General features: G+C 43.2%; 1 protein-coding gene across 1 annotated transcript; it reads left to right on the forward strand.

Moving 5' to 3' along the window:
• Positions 1-511: 511 nt before the first annotated feature.
• Positions 512-14,149, forward strand: LOC126522633 (uncharacterized). The gene is made up of 5 exons (XM_050171394.3): positions 512-558; positions 685-806; positions 6,820-7,485; positions 8,687-8,756; positions 14,026-14,149. The coding sequence occupies exons 2-4, from the start codon at positions 770-772 to the stop codon at positions 8,689-8,691; spliced, it is 708 nt and encodes a 235-aa protein (XP_050027351.1). The 5' UTR covers positions 512-558; positions 685-769; the 3' UTR covers positions 8,692-8,756; positions 14,026-14,149.
• Positions 14,150-16,884: the final 2,735 nt, after the last annotated feature.

A 16,884-nucleotide genomic window follows, 5' to 3' on the forward strand; every position in this document is an offset into this window, starting at 1 on the left:
AGATAGAAATAGAAAGTCGGAAAGACGTAACGAGCTCCCCTGCTTTCAATGTATTTGCGAGGAAATTCTGTAAAGGAAAGTCACATTTCATGTCTTTAACACACTAACGATTCGCGAGGAAAAGACATGCGCGCTACGTAATACTCCAGTTACAATATCATCGGCACCAACTTTCAACGTGTGCTATTCTGAAGCAGCGCTAAGCCTTTCTAAAACAATTCAATAGACTACATATTAAACCTGTTACAACGTTCATTTCTTTTTTAAAAAGCATATGGATTGGAAAGGAAATAAAACAAAGTTAAACTGAGTTTCACGTATTTGGTAGAAAGAACGCCCTCCTGTAGACGCTATAGACAGAATCCATTGTGTACAAGCGATCCGCCGTGTGTGCGCACACAACTGCACGATCATGCGTCGAAGAACGCATTCTTCGTTACCCATTGTTCCGGTTATGCTGTGGTAGCGCAGAATAAGAAAAAAAAGGCACTGCTTTTTTGCACTTGGAAGAGACCCGGAGAAGAGGCAGAACACGAAAACGGGCGACCTGGTAAGAAGGTATGCTAGACTCGTTTTCTTTTTTCTTCTCGCTCCGCTTTTGTTTCATGAAGTGCACGAACAATCGCGTGCGCAACTTGCACTGCAGCACCCGGGCGTGCTTTGTAAAAAAGCTCTCTTTCGCAGAACGTTTAGACTTCGCTTCTACCACAATACGCGCTGCGGCGGCGGCTTGTCCAAGGAGATATACGCCACGCGACAAGCGGCAGTCATGAACGTTTTCTATGCCATCGCCTTGCTGTCCGCAGGTGAGGTTGCCGACGTCTTCATTTACGCAACCTGTGTGTAAGATATAGATCGCTGCAAAGGAGAAAAAACTAAACCATAGTTGTGATTGAACGGCGTGTTGCCAAGATGCGGCAGTTCTCGATGGACGCGAATGCGCCACCTATAAATAGCGCCCCGAAACACGTCTAATATAGCTGTACCAGACGTCGTGATTTCGGAAGCGCATTGCCTCGAGTGTTTCGCTGCCTCAAAACGGTGTTGATATACCAGCCCAGCTACCGAGGCGCAAATTTGGCCATATACACGACCTTTAGGGTTATTTGGCCACCTTCGACCGTTACATATTACGCTGGAAAACACGCACCTCGTCTCCGCTGCATAGTGACGCTTGCGAGGCCTTGCACATGACACGTCATCACGCCGCGCTCATTTTTCACCTTTCCTGTCAAGCATATTGGTGGCTCGTTTTACTTTCCGCGGTTTGTGTTTGCGAAATAATCCGGGTTAAAGTGGCTACACGTACTTTCACTGCAAGGATGCACTCGCAATAGAGCAGACGGCGCTGCAGAAGAAAGGATCGCTAAAGATGGCGGAAACTTCAAATGACTGCGCGGAGGAGAAACGTTACTCTCAGGAGAGATTACATTTCTCCATTGCTGCACATGTACAGGTGCATAAATATAAAGGAACGTTATGGGCAATATTTTCATGACCGTATAACATCTATCAACTTCAGTGCTTCATTTATAATCGGCAGAAAGTATTTTATATGATTTTTAATGAATGTGCACTGATAAACTATGGTGATGCCAATGAATCACATGGCGGGGACAAGTTCATGCACCAACTGGTCACGAGGCATTTTCAATGCACAAGTTCATCAGTTCGACTCAGTCCGCGCAGTATACAGCACGTGCGTTTGGGGGCATACATTATAGTCAATGAATCAAAAGTGGTTCAATGTCCAGAAATAACAATTGCTTTCCAAGCTACCTTACCTTCAGGCATTCTTACATTGTTCTTTCATGTCTAATCCTTCTGCGCATACATATCGTTAAAGTACCGCATAGTGATGACACGTTGAACACTATGAAGTGCGAGACTCGCACGACTTAATTATTTACTTTATTTTAACTATATCTTAAACCTAATGTCACTTTCATGTCATAAATTTAGATGTTTTGCTTTAGTGTTATATTATAAAGCCACCGCACAAATTTATGTTCATTTTTGATATGGAATCTAAAGATGGCACCTCTTGAGACCAGAAACAGTGATCTAGGCTCCTGTAACGTAAAACTATTCCAATACGTTTTTATTGCAATCTCCTGACGTCAAATTTACGTAAATGCTGATGCAAGCACCAGGCGGTGACCCGAAGCGTTGCCTGAACAGCACTATCAAACGCTCTCCTCGTTTATAGGAGGCCACTTTTGTTTGCTTTCAAAACGAATAACATTGCCTACATCCTGGCTTCATACTCTCGCTGTCAAAGTGTGTCCACCTTGAAATCACTCAATCTCCCTTCTCTTGACATACGCATGCAGGAAATTCACACGGTTGTCGTTCTTTCATAGTCTTTACCATAACAGCATTACATTTACTGGAGCCCGTATTCTTCCCGCTCCCCACATCTCTACCCGCGCATGACCATGTTCATAAAGTGAAACCTATAGTTGCCAGGACTAATGCCTATCAAAGTTCGCCTCTGGCTTTATCTATTGCCGAATGGAAGTCACCACCTTAAAGCATTGTTTTGCTTACGTAATCATCATTTCACGCAGCACTGCTAAACTTCGTAGATTGTATCAACCTGTTTGAACCCGCATATGCTTGAATATTCACTTTAACAGCGTTTTCATGTGCTAAGTATGGTAGAACATCCCTTCCGTTTCATCTGATATGTATTTCTGTAGGTTGTTTACTTACCTCATTCGTCCTTTTATTGCATTTTTAAACTCATGTTCTGATGGGGGCTAGTCGTCTCCATCGCGTTTTGAGTTCGTTTGCGTCTTGCACGTTACCACATCTTGTATAACTCCGTTTCTCTTTTCAATTTTTTTTCGATGTTCAGATTAACCTTTTTTTCCTTTTTTATTTTACCCGACGTCTTCCTATATCATTTACATTGTACAGTGCTCACGGAATGAAACGCTCCAATTGAGGGCGAACTAATGCGCATACTTTCGTTTCCACCGACTGCAGTTCGTGTCGCATCGACGTAATTTTGGCGCGTGCACTTAGATCGGATTCCGCGTCACCTTTGGTGACAAGATTTCTGGCGACATGACATGGTACTGAGTTCCACTAAATGTACACAGTACGGAGTTCCACTAAATGCTGTCTGCCGCGTTTCATTCCGTGAACCCTGTACACATTGCACTTACACTAGATATTTTCCATCCCCTCCGCCTATGTAGTGCCACAACGGGCCAAGCTACTCAAATAAATAAATAAATAAATAAATAAATAAATAAATAAATAAATAAATAAATAAATAAATAAATAAATAAATAAATAAATAAATAGATAAATAAATAAATAAATAAATAAATAGATAAATAAATAAATAAATAAATAAATAGATAAATAAATAAATAAACAGAACCTCATTTGGTATAGTACCTGTGTTCTCTTGTTTTTTCCCCCTCTTTTAACATATTGAGCGCACGTGTGCGAGTCATGTGCTTGCGTTCTATTCTTGCGTGCAATTGTGAAATGACAAAACTCCAGAAAGCATTTCGTCATTTCCTTTTCTTATCAGTCTATTTCTTGGCTTTGTGTCTTTCTCTTCTTTGCTTTCTTTGATACACCATGTTTACCCAGCCTTGGAGTGGGCAAAGTTGCATAGCTCCTGAACAAGAGTGACAGCAACAACAATTTTGTGGGGAGATGTGGGCAAACGTAGTTATGTCTTAAAAATACAAACAGCGGAAGACCAGGCTTAAGAGAATGTGAAAAAAAAGGGAGAAAAAAAAAACGTTATGGCGCGAACTTAGGACAAGCTCAGAAATAGAATACAAAGTTAAAGATCACGCTGTTGACAAAATTTTGTTTAGCCGTGCCGTGGTAGCGCTACGAGGCTGGGAAAGTGTGGTGTAGCCGCGAATTCTCTCGCTGTTTCTCTCATCGAATTGTTTGTTGGCGGTGATGTAAATTCTGTTGCGGATTTGGACAGAAAATTCTTGTGCGACAGAGTTAAATAGAGCTGCTGTGTTAAAATATGTTATGGAAGTTGCTGTTGCCGCCACAGCTGGCAGATGGAAATTTGTATATTTAGCATCTTCATTCGTGTTCTGTAAGACGCCGAAGGCGTCTTTAAATAAAATAAACGAAAGAAGCACCGTGACTGGCACGGCAGACAAAATCCGGTGAAAGAACATAATTATGATTGCTGCAAAATATGGACGCCAGTAACATAAAAGGGTATATAAAAGCGTCATTCTTCAAAGGAATGCTCATAACGATGCATTCCCAATAAGGAAATGCATTATATGTAAAGTGTAGACCATACTGCGCCTATAATCTTCCACTTAAGCTGAATGCTTTGATCTGACAGTTTTCTAAGAGAGAAGACATCACTTGGGTTGGAACAATGCAGATTTTTTTTGCTATAGCGGCGGGTACCAGCGTCAATGCTGTGTAGATGTACGTAGGACGTGCGCAAACCTTTAACGCAACACGGTGCAGTAGGCTGCAGTAACTATAGTATTACAACGGCATGTTAACCCATGCGCAAGTCATGACACGCATTGTTACCGAATCGCGCACCCAAGGCGAATTCAGTGGAAATATCCGCTCGCGGTTCGAGCGCACGCTGTATTGCGTCGTCGGGTATACGTCACGACAGCAGAGCTGCGTGCAAACTCAAGTGTTACAGTTAAACTTGTCCGTACATTTTTTTTCCCCTGCTTACAGGTTAACGTTGAAACGGGCTTCCTATTTCGTTATGTATAATTTTTTTGAGTACCGCAAGCAAGTTTCGAAGGCATATCCGCAGGCAATTCTCTTGCGGCTTTAAGCATTTGCTCTTGCACCATCGCATCTGCCTGTCGAAAATTACGCGGATCCAGCTTGCAGCCTAGCTTATACCAACGTGGTAACTGAGTGGCTACGGCTTTGTGCCGCTAAGGTTGAGGTCGCGGAGCCGATACCGGCCGCCGCATATAGATTGGGCCAAATGCAAGAACGCTGGTGTGCTTTGATTTAGCAGGTGGTCAAAATTATTCCGGAGTCCCACACTGTGGCGTTCTATAATCAGATCAAGGTTCTGGCATGTAAAACCCCAGAATCTAATCGTATTATTAATATTCTTTTTGGCTTGCAGGTTTGTGCACGCTTGGCCAGCAGTTGCTGTGCCTGTACGAGAGCGTCAGTTAGTCAGATGTTCATGCCCGCCGTGGTGGCGTATTGTGGCTTTGGCGTTGCGCTGCTAAGCACCAGGGCGCCGGTTAGAATCCCGGCAGAAGCGATAGAACGAGAACGGATGCACAAATGCATTGCATTCACTTAAATGCCCAGCACTTATTAATGCGAAGGAATATGTTCTATGAGGCAGAAAATCCTGCGTGATAAAGCGATGCTACGAAAAAATCATAATCCTCAGGGACGTCATCAGCGTCTTGTATGACGTCAGTAGTAATAGAGAAATAAGTAATGGTACAAGAACGTCAGTTAGTAGTAATTATGGACAATTAATGTGAAAAAAGTGCATTAAGGTGAATTAGAGTGAAGTAAGGTGGATTAAAATTATAACAAGTTAGAGTAAGGTGACTTAAGGTGGAGAGGCGAAGTAAAGTGAATGAAGGTAAATCAGGTGGATTAAAGTGGGTTAAAGTGGATTAATTAAGGCTGGTGAAAATTAAAGCAAGATGGACTGAGGTGGAATAAGGTAGAATAAGGTTGATACAAATTAAAGCAAGGTGAATTAAGGTAGATTTATGAAGGGCACATGACAATGTATGGCGTCATGTATCATGGACGTAACCAATTAGAGAAGCCATAATGCTTCCGCATTGAAATCACGTATGAATACTTAAGTGACTGTCAATTTATTATCAGGTTATTAAAGTTCAGGGCATTGCCAATGCGTCTCCAACCGAACACCAACGTGACTCTCTCCTCAAGTATTTGTTTGTTTTTGAGTTTTAAATTTCCTACAAGGTTTGGAAAGTATTACGACTTAAAACAAGACGTGAGAGGAAAATGAACCGCGAGACATGAACTGATAACCAGTGGGTAAGCCACTTCTCTGTATAGAAGCTTGTCTTCGTCAAGGCAATATAGAAGGAAAATCCTCTTGTCGAAACGTTGGCTCATGATTTTTTTTCACTCCCTCTTGTTCAGTACTGGATCATGTTTAATGACGCTAAATATCTTTTGAGGCGAAGCTGTCTAGGCTAACCCTCCAGGACATCGCGGATCATGGCTTTTTTCTGCAGGGTGCTGCTGCTGTTTCTTGCCGAGTAGCTTACACACAGCAGGGCACTCACATAACGAACGGGTTTATGTGCAGCCTCATGTTCACTGCCCGTATACATATGTACTGGTTGCCGACTCGCTTCCCTACAGAATTACGCAGTTGAAAAACAAACGGTATTTAAACACCCTCAGTGCAGCAAATATACGTCTGTGAGCGCCTAATTTCTCTATCACCGCGAGGCTTTCTATGGCTTCATTCCCGGAGTTCGGTGCGTCTGAGTGGCCGGCATTTCGCCGAGTAAGTAAGGTGGGCCGGTCCTGGAGATGGTAGTAAACTGGGCTGATCCCGGAGATGACGTGACGAAAAGTGGGCCGATCTCGGAGTCTGTGTAATCCCCGGTTGCATGGATCACGTGACTCGCATGATGGGCGTTTCCACGTTTCGCTGATTTTCCAGTCAGGCACAATAATTGCTATGCTGCAAAACGTGTTGCAGAAAATGGACAGTTTTATGGCATTATAATTGACCGATTCAGGAACGCTTCACTTCACACAAATGTACAATATGTGCGTTGCATCTGAGTAAATATTTTTTTAACAATATCATTACAGCTTCGCTGGCGGACGCACTCGGGGCCATAACGAGCATCGACAGTTCCCTGAATGACATATCTACTTCGGGTCGTGGCACACTTCAGGGCGGCAGTTTCATCAGCGACGCTCCCGTGGACACCGTTGTGCGCAGCGAGGCGAATGGCGTCCCAATGGGCGGAGGTTTGGTGGGCGGACTTCTCTTCGGTAGTTTTGGAGCACACCCCATGCGCACGCACACGATGACCCGAGTAGGCCCTAACGTACTTGGAGGAGTCACCCGTACCACCCACACAACTTCCGTCGTTGGCGGGACTGGCGTTCCTGGTCATCCGGCCGGACTCCCCGGTGCAACACTGCGGCAAACAGAGACAACCTTCGCGTCGACCCTGGGTCCACAGCGCAGTGGAAGCTTCTTATTTACTTGGGGAGGCCCTATCGGGGCCCCCAGCTCGGGTTTCACCACTGCGACTGCTTTTCATGGCAACTGGGTACCGAACGGTGGATTTAGGGGCTATGGCTTCAACGGTGGCTACCCTACCGGCGGTTTCAACTATTTCTTTAATAGTTACTACCCCGGTGTTGGCTACGGCTACGCGGGTCAACAGAACGGCTACGGCTCTGGTTACGGACTCAGAAACGGCAACTACTACGTGTATCCAGGTTTCAGCGGCTACGCTTTCGGAGGTTAGGGAACTTTTAGCACACAACATTCTTCTGTACGGTGCAGCTGTGTCTAGTGCAAGTCAGTATCGGCCAGTTTAACTTGAACAGAAGTATACTTCCAGGATTCAGATTTTTAATATAAAGAAGAGTGGCCTACCAAGCAGTGCTAAATCAAGAATATGAAGACAATGTTATCAAAACATGACAGAGGGTCATGGGCAGATGGAGTATTGAAGCGATCAACAGGGGTCGGGCAAGAGATGTGTCAGGCTGAAGCCAGCGCTTTGACAAGCGGACTTGCCTTCGCCAAGACCCTGACGAATACAAGTCCTCTTGTCGAAATGTTGACTCCAGTATTGGACATTCCTTGCTGAACCATTGCTGATCATATCGAAATGTTATTCGAACAAGGGCGGTCGATGTTATGCTCACTTTGCCAACGTTATGCTGCAAAGAGGCATGTTTTCACATGACTCAATATTTCGGATATGTGTCAATTTAACGGTGACTTGAAACGGAGTGCTATAGCAACGATGTAAATTAGACAGACAAAACTTTGAATCTAGATTTCGGAAGCTGTAGCAAACAATGCATGGAGACTGTTATTTGTGCTGTGTTCATTATGTATAATATTATATTGAAATATGCTCAAGAATGCATGCTTTGCAGAAGATTATCCTAATGTAATTTCTATTTACGCGTTACTGCTAGCTTCACGTGTGTAGAGACTATACCATTTCTTTTTACCGATCCAAATTCGATTGCTAAACCCCTCGTACACCTATGCAGTAGTTATCTTGCAATGGTTACGTTCATCTCTGGTAATCATCGGAGTTTATTGCTTTAATTAAGCACTTTCTCAACACAAATAGTGTTATCGGTTTTTGTTTTGGTGCTTGTCCTTCTCAACCAACAAATTTTGTCCCATCGAGGAAGCACTGTTAAACTAAACGTTTTACAACCAGACGGAGCTTCATGCACAATTTTGGGATAATGGTGCGGATATTTCGCAGAAACCTTTTAGTTCCGTAAGAATTCAGGCTAAAAGAAACGGAAAACGCACGAAACTGCCTAACTGCATAAAAAAAAGAGAAAGAAAACGTTTCAGATAGGGTGTACCTATAACGCAGTGCGGTTACTTTCATTTTTTTAAATATTTTATTTCTCTGTTTTTGAGAACTTGCTCGCGTTGCTTCAAAAATTTCTCGCTGTTTTTCGACAGGTTAGCCTCCAGCCCTAGTAGTTGGCGAAGTCCGGATTTTGCCGCAGCCGTACACCAACCACAGCCGTGTGTAAGTCATCCCATACCTGGCGTCATCTTTGTAAGGCCTACCCTATCTTTCTCGCTTGTTTTAAAACGCATCTAATCTATATACGCATCTAATCGCATCTAATCTATATTAGTTGTAGTGGCAGAGAAATGAAAGTATGGGGTCTTGAATGAACATGTTTGTTGAAAAAGAAAAGGAAAGTTAACTTTAAAGAAGGGCGTGTAAGAGAATGTGCAGGATTCAGATTAGTAGCTCGGACTAACAGGCTAGTAAGTGCCCGTTAGGAAGAACTTTCGCATGTGATGCGTGTTTCGATATGCTTAAATATCTTTGTTGAAGCAAATGTATGAGATAAATAACAAGCTATTATTATCTCCCTTTTTCGTGATACCGTGCACGAGCTCAGAAACCAGCATTGACAGGGAGGCTCTTTCTATATGGGACTCACTGCTTGGTTAATGATGAGCGAGCAGAAATAAACTTCAGACTTCAAGAATGCGAAGCTAATGATCACTTGAGGCCACATAGATGAGTACTTCAGTGGTTTTTCTAGCAAATGTTTTTTTTTCATTGCACTAGAACGTACGAGGTAGAAACACTGCTGGATTGGAAGACCTAATTACGTATGCGGCTGTTGACATTAAACCAACGTATCGTTGGAGGCGTGACAGTAATGAAACAACGAAGTTTGAGCAAAACAAAACTAGAAATGGCGGATAAGTTGAGCTTTTTTTCTTTCTTGAAAAATCTTGTAGAGAGTGCGCACGCCCACTAACACACTTCCGCTATGAGCCAAATAACGCTGGGCACTTTTTATAATACGACCTCAGTGCAACTATCTTAACAAGCTTCCTTGAGTAACTAATAGAGAGTGAACTGCTTCCATATTACCCCGTCCCTCCTTTTCTTTAAAGATATTATACATGTTTGAGAAGTGTAGAGACGCTAGGCTCTATGTAAAACTGCGTACGCTTTTCGAATATTTTACTAGCGCGTTTCCTTGAGAGGTCAAAGAAAATTGAGCGTCTTTTGCAATCGCGTCTACAGTTACTGAAAATGCTACCATACATCTCTGAGGGGTCAGAAAACAGCAGGCCTCTTATTTTACAGTGCAATTATATTTTAAAGCTTTATTTTCGCTTCTTTCGAACGCCAGAAAGAAGCGAACTTTTTTGCAACTCTAAATCGGCATTGCTTGAAATGCGCACCAGGTATCAGTTTCACAGTACAGCTGTAGCGGGCTTGTCTTACTGTTCAGGAACAATAACGAACGAAAGAGATAGTCGTAACAGCGACCGATTTCATCCAGGCGACAAAGTGTGACAAGTCCACGCTCCTTTTATAACAAATTGAGAAGGAGGAATAAGCTTTATTGGTAAAAAGTGAGCTGACGTTGGAGTCGTCCATGGTTGGCAGCGTTCCTAGTCCAGAATGCCGGGGGCCTAAGCTGATAGCTTGGTCCTGCTCACCAGACAATGCTGGTCTTCAGGGTTTGGGCTTGTCACCTGGGCCTCCCACTGCTCGACGGTTGGTCCGGTTATGTATGGTGTCCATGGGCTGTGCCCACACTCCCATACCACGTGGTAGAGGGCATTGGGCGCAGAGTAGAAGGCGCACTAGTAAGTGTAGTTCGCAGCATGCATGGCGTGCAGCAGGGTGCCGTGCCGGAATGTGCAGGTCTGTAGTTTGCGAAAGATCACCGCCTCTTCTCTAATCAGGTTGGGAGGTGGCGGTTGGTAGGTCCTCTTGGCCGGTCTGAAGGGGCTCAGGATGTCGCTGTATGTTTTCGGGACGCCGTCGTGAAGGTCTACCGGGGCTCGTGAACCCGGTGGGATAGCCCGGAGAATGTGATCTTGTGCAGTGGCGTGAACCACTAGATTATCCGCCAGGGACTCGTGACCTGAGGCCCAGAGAAATTGAAACAAAATTCAAGGCAACAGAAACTATGCACCTATGGGCAAAGAGAACAGTCATCGTACGGCTCCTTTAGCAACAAACAATATCTGCGATCATTTCACGAATACAACTTTGACACGACATTTGTTGCTATAACTGGGTGTCGCTGTTATTGTATGACATATGAATGTTGTTTTCTGACATGAGCTAACATGCGTAAAGGTTCACGCCTTCTCACGCTTGCGAGCTTTATTGCTAAACTGTGTGCAGTTTTCACCAGAACTTTTGAAGCCATAAGGTGTGTGGCAGGACTTCGGAACCTACTGATACCCCTGTGGAATCGTTGCTAGAAATTTCTAAAGAAGATTTTCCCCTGTACTTTGAGGCGCCATGCATTTGTATAGGGCATCCAAGAACAAATTCAGGGGGCAGATATCCTCTTCTCCGAGTGACTTCAAAGCGTTTGATAAAGGGTCCACGTTGATCCAACATGCATGATGGTTGCACGAAAGCAGTCATGAACTTCTACTGCCCACATGATCTTCACTGAATGGATGTGAGCTTGCGTAAGTAAACGCGGTTTGCATTAAAGGGGGAAGTTAGGCAATTACCTTAGAAAAAGCGTTTTTTTTTTTCAGTTTTACTACGTCAAAACACGTCATTTAATAAGACTATAAGGTCGAAATTTCATGAGGAAACGAGCACTACAACTGCTGCAAACGTGTCGTCAAAGTTACCGCTTCCCCATTGTGATTGGCTTGGCTTCATAGCGACGTGCACAGTTCCTTTTTCAAAAGAGCTATAAACGTGCCAAAAGTAGTTTTTTTTTTCGTCTTTTACAAGAGATGTTTCTGGCTTTATGAAATATTTTAGCTCTTCAGAATTTTGAACATTAACCGAAAATGTCCTTACTGAAGCAGCGCGCTTGTTTGTGCATCAGTAATTTTGTTCATCGTACTACAATTTCTCCAAGTTTTTTAATGAAGAACTGAGTTGTTGTATTCACATGCAACACTCAGGATACAAGTATGCCTAAGTTTTTATGACACCCCCCCCCCCCCCCCCAAAAAAAAAAAAAAAAAACTGAGACCATGCAGAAACCGGTGTGCCATCCAGCGTCAATAACGTGATCAAGCCGCGCTGCCGAAGACGGGCCGCGTGACAGTCAAAGCGGCGAAATGCGAAAACACCCGTGTATTTGGATTTAGGTGCACGTTAAAGAGCCCCAGATGAACCAAATTTCCGGAGACCCCTACTACGGCGTGCCTCATAATCAAAATGTGTAAGAAAATGAAAGGAAATCACGTCACTGGGTCATAAATCCACAGCACACAGTGTATAGGACTGTGTGCTGTGGATTTCTGACCCTATGACGTGATTTCCTTTCATTTTCTTAGATATTTTTTATATTGCTGTTTCCGCTATGAGAAAAGGAGTAGCCGTCATCATTATAAGGTGACTACGTCTCTTTCTTTTATTTTCATTTCAATAAAAAAAAAGAAGCCAAGAAACAAAGACACCAAGCACAACGTAGGGCAAATTGCTTGTATTTACTAACTGAATTAAAGAAACGATAAATTAATGGCAATGAAAGTGGATGAAAAACAACTTGTCGCAGGTGGGGAACGATCCAACGTCTTCGCATCACGCACGCTGTGCTCGAGGTGTCTTTGTTTGTTGCCTTCTCATGATATGATTAACAAAAATCGGGCACCTCAGTTAACCACCTTTCTTCTCGTTCGTAATCAGAAAGTGGTTTTGCTTCGAAAAACCCGATAATTTAATTTTAGTTTTAACAGTCAAAGGAGTGAGGCGGGCTAGTTGGCTGTTGGATCTCGCATTCATGTTTGCAGCGTGGATTTAAAAAGAAAAGCCTTACACGGAGGCAAACAAGCAGAGTGGACAGGCGCTAGACTTCAACTGAGTTTATTTCGTAGATAAATAGAAATATAGTATACAGACGCTCACGCGCAAACACTACCCCAGCGAGGGTGCAAGCGCACACACCACCAAGAAATCATCCCGTTCCACGAACACTACAGCTACACCGAGAAGCAAATCAGCAAGTAAGACTATCACCACTGCACTACACGTGTACTAGGTTTTCGTTCAAGTACTGGAGCTCTTTTCTGTGTTAGAACTGCAGACGGAACGCTGACACGTACATTTGTCTCGAATATTGCTAATAGCTATGGCTCCTAAAATTTCTCTAGTGACCTGATCTTCGCCCTTGCGTAGTACACGTGTAGCATCGAATGCCGGACTATATACAGACACACCTGTGACAAGGATTCGCCAAATGTCCCCCCGCTACCTGCGCGTCCAATGCCACACGGCACTCTTGTAATCTGTCATTAAGAGAGCGCCCATAGAATGGCCGATATAGCTTCTCCTGCATGAGCGCGGCATCTTGTACACGATGCCAATCGTGCAAGGAACAAACCGAGTCACTTGTTTCTTTTTTGCATGCGCTGTTGCATGTTGCGGCGGAAAAAGCTGTTTAGATATGTCGATGATTATCTGGTGGTGTTTAGGAGGGATGAGCCTTAGACGCGAGACAGTTTTGTACTGGATGCGTTGAATGTTTTGGTGCGTGCTAAAAAGGACTCAGGTTCACGCATGAATTGAGTGAGAGCGCGCGTGCTGGTTCTGGATATTTTCGGTTTTGCGTTGCCCGGGGATTCTGCAGTTCCGGTCCACTCTGCCGATTCCAGAAAAACAGTTCACTCCTGCATAAAGTGATCTCCGTTCAGAATGTGCTCTTGGTCTGCCACTGGAACTACTGTGCCTGCTGGAACACGTGGTTGGAGCTCTCTGTCTGCAATTAGAATTTCGAACACACAGAAAAGAGCAGAAAATGTTGCTTCTGAACTTTTGAAGAGCTCCCAGTCTGCCAATGAAAACACGCCATAAGTACACGAGATCGTTTTTCTAATGAATTATTCATTTGAATGTGTTTGGGGGAAAATGTTGACAAACATATCGTCGTCTATCGCTTTCCGTTTCCATGTAATTGCGGTCTAAATAGAACCCAAGACCTTGTGGGGAGCGTCAGAATGTCATAGCCTTTGAGATAGCGTGACCGCTAGGTTACAAATTGCCATAGCAGTGTGAACATGTACGCAATAATTATGTAAATTGGCTGTAAACAAGAATTTAACATGATGAATTCTCTCACAGACTGCGCTCAGGGGATATTTCGCATTAGCTCTTGTAGCTTCGCAAGAAACTACTTTGGCGCATTTCGCAAATGCACATAAAGAATCACCGGTAACGGTCCTCGCCTCAATTCATATACTCTGCCTGGCCATATAACTCGTCTCCAAGTGAAAATGTAACCACCGTGTTAATGACGTCTATACTAAAATGTTTATTTTTTTCCGTCCATTTGCAGGTAAAGAGACAAAGAATTTTATAGAAGAGTGCAAGGAGTGCTCAATGGACTCAAAAAGTCAGCGAGCATATTCCTTAATTTTATATAAATAAAAATAATATTGAATTTAAGGTTTCCAACGCAAGCTGCTTGATAATTCACTCTTTCTTGCGAAGCCACGCACACGGTCTTATCACGTTTTGGAAGTTCCCATCGCAATGAGGAGTATAACATAAGTAATAAGACTCAGCGTGCGTGCATAATAAAGCCACACCAAGAAGCCTGACGCACAAACCGAGAAATTCCGCCAGGACAAGACGGCAATTAAAGATGAAACGTATGGATTGAAAGCGTGTCCAGAAGGAACGCAGCAAAACAATGTAAATATGAAAACGCTTATTGATGTACCATAATTCGTACTACACTAATGACTAAGGTCGAGTTCGGGCAGTCCTAACCATAATCACCTTCACCACAGAGACCTATACGCTGCAGCCATGACATCTCCGCCGTGCTCATCTAGGCCTCGCTCTGCTAACCGGCTAAGTAAACCCAGATTATTAGCCTTTCTTTATTATTATAGTCCTTAAGTGCGACTGAGATAGTTTCCGGCTGGTGAGAGGCATCTCCTGCCAAGCAATCATTCATATACGCGCTCGTACTTTAACTTCTTCAGCCAGTACAATACAATTCACCTTTTCCGAATTGTTAATGCATAACTTGCTTTCAAGTTGCAACAGAATTGCTATGCTGCTGGACGAACCTTTATTATATTTCTGGACTGAGTGGATCTTCGATCGCCGTAAAGTATGAAGGCGTGCGGCCGAAGTCTCATTGTATATCTACTGCACGCTCTGGCAAACTGTCTTATACGGACTTAAAAGACTGCCGGATTACTATTACTACAGTGTGTGAAAACAACTAAATATCGCTCGTTCGTTAGCCCCTGATTGGAAGCAATTCGGACTGCCACTCGAGGGCTACGATAATATTCAATTCAGCTTTATTCAACATGGCCGTGGTTCCTCAGTGGCTATGGTGTTGGGCTGCTGAGCATGAAGTCGTGGGATCGAATCCCGGCCGCGGCGGCCGCATTTCGATGTGGGCGAAATACGAAAACACCCGTGTACTTAAATTTAGGCGCACGTTAAAGAACCCCAGAGGGTCAAACTTTCCGGAGTCCTCCGCTACGGCGTACCTCATAATCAGAAAGTGGTGTTGGCACGTTAAACCACAATTTTCTAAAAACATCTGCCAGATGTTTTCAGCACAGACCAAAAGCCTGAAATGACTTGACTGGGTCCGTGCACCATAGCATGGCATAGATATTGAGCTAATCGTACAATACTGACAACTTTGGTAATTTAGAAAGTTTTTTTCGGTAGCAAATGGTTGTTATTATCATCCTTTTTCCCATGAGGGGTAAGAGATAATTTGCAAAATGACTTGACATGATGCATTCCTATTACATACATACATACATACATACATACATACATACATACACACATACATACACACATACACACACATACATACATACATACATACACACATACATACATACATACATAAATACATACATACATACATACATACATACATACATACATACATACATACATACATACATACATACATACATACATACATACATACACAAATACATACGAAACGTTCATTCGTGGCATATAGATAAGTCTCCATCCTACCATAAGTGTTTCCAGCGATTCAAGCGATGAATAAATGGATTGCGAAAATTGTCATACCCGAAAAATGGTAGACCTAAAGCTCAGTAAAATGTCGAAACAGCCATGTCCACTCACTTCTCTGGAAAACGTTGATTCATGGCATTTACACCAAGCTCCATCCTACTAGAAGTGCTTCCGCCGATTCAAACGATGAATAATTTGATTGCGAAAATTGACATCCCCGAAATAAAGGTAAGCCTACGGCCCAGTAAAATGACGAAACAGCCATGCGCACTAACTTCTCTGGAAAGCGTTGATTCGTGGCAAATCCATCAAACTCCGTCTTATTAGAAGTGTTTCCGCCGATTCAAATGATGAATAAATGGATTGGGAAAATTGACATCCCCGAAAAAAAGGTAAGCTTATAGCCCAGTAAAATGACAAAACAGCCATGTCCACTCACTTCTCTGGAAAGTGATGATTCGAGGCATATGCATCAATCTCCGTCCTATTGGAAGTGTTTCCGCCGATTCAAACGACGAATAAACGGATTGCGAAAATTGACATCCCCGAAAAAAACGTAAGCCTATAGCCAAGTAAAATGACGAAACAACCATGTCCACTCACTTCTCTGGAAAACGTTGATTCGTGGCATTTACACAAATCTCCATCCTACTGTAAGTGTTTCCGCCTATTGACACGATAAATAATAGGATTGCGAAAATTGGCATTACTGAATAAAGGCAAGCCTATAGCCCAGTAAAATGACGAAAAACCATGCCCACTCACTTTTCTGGAAAACGTGGATTCATGGCATTTACACCAATCTCCTTTCTAATAGAAGTGATTCCACCCATTGAAACGATGAATAAATGGATTGCGAAAATTGACATCACCGAAAAAGGGTAAACCTATAGCCCAGTAAAATGACGAAACAACCATGTCCACTCACTTCCCTGGAAAACTTTCATTCGTGGCATTTACACCAATCTCCATCCTACTGGAAGTGTTTCCAGCGATTTAAGCGATGAATAAATGGATTGCGAAAATTGTCATCCCCGAAAAAAAGGCAAGGCTATAGCCCAGTAAAATGTCGAAAATGCCATGTCGACTAGCTTCCCTGAAAAACGTTGATTCGTGGCATTGACACCACTCTCCATTCTACAAGAAGTGTTTCCGCCCATTGAAA

This window comes from Dermacentor andersoni, chromosome 6, assembly GCF_023375885.2.
Source record: "Dermacentor andersoni chromosome 6, qqDerAnde1_hic_scaffold, whole genome shotgun sequence".
NCBI classification, from domain to species: domain Eukaryota; kingdom Metazoa; phylum Arthropoda; class Arachnida; order Ixodida; family Ixodidae; genus Dermacentor; species Dermacentor andersoni.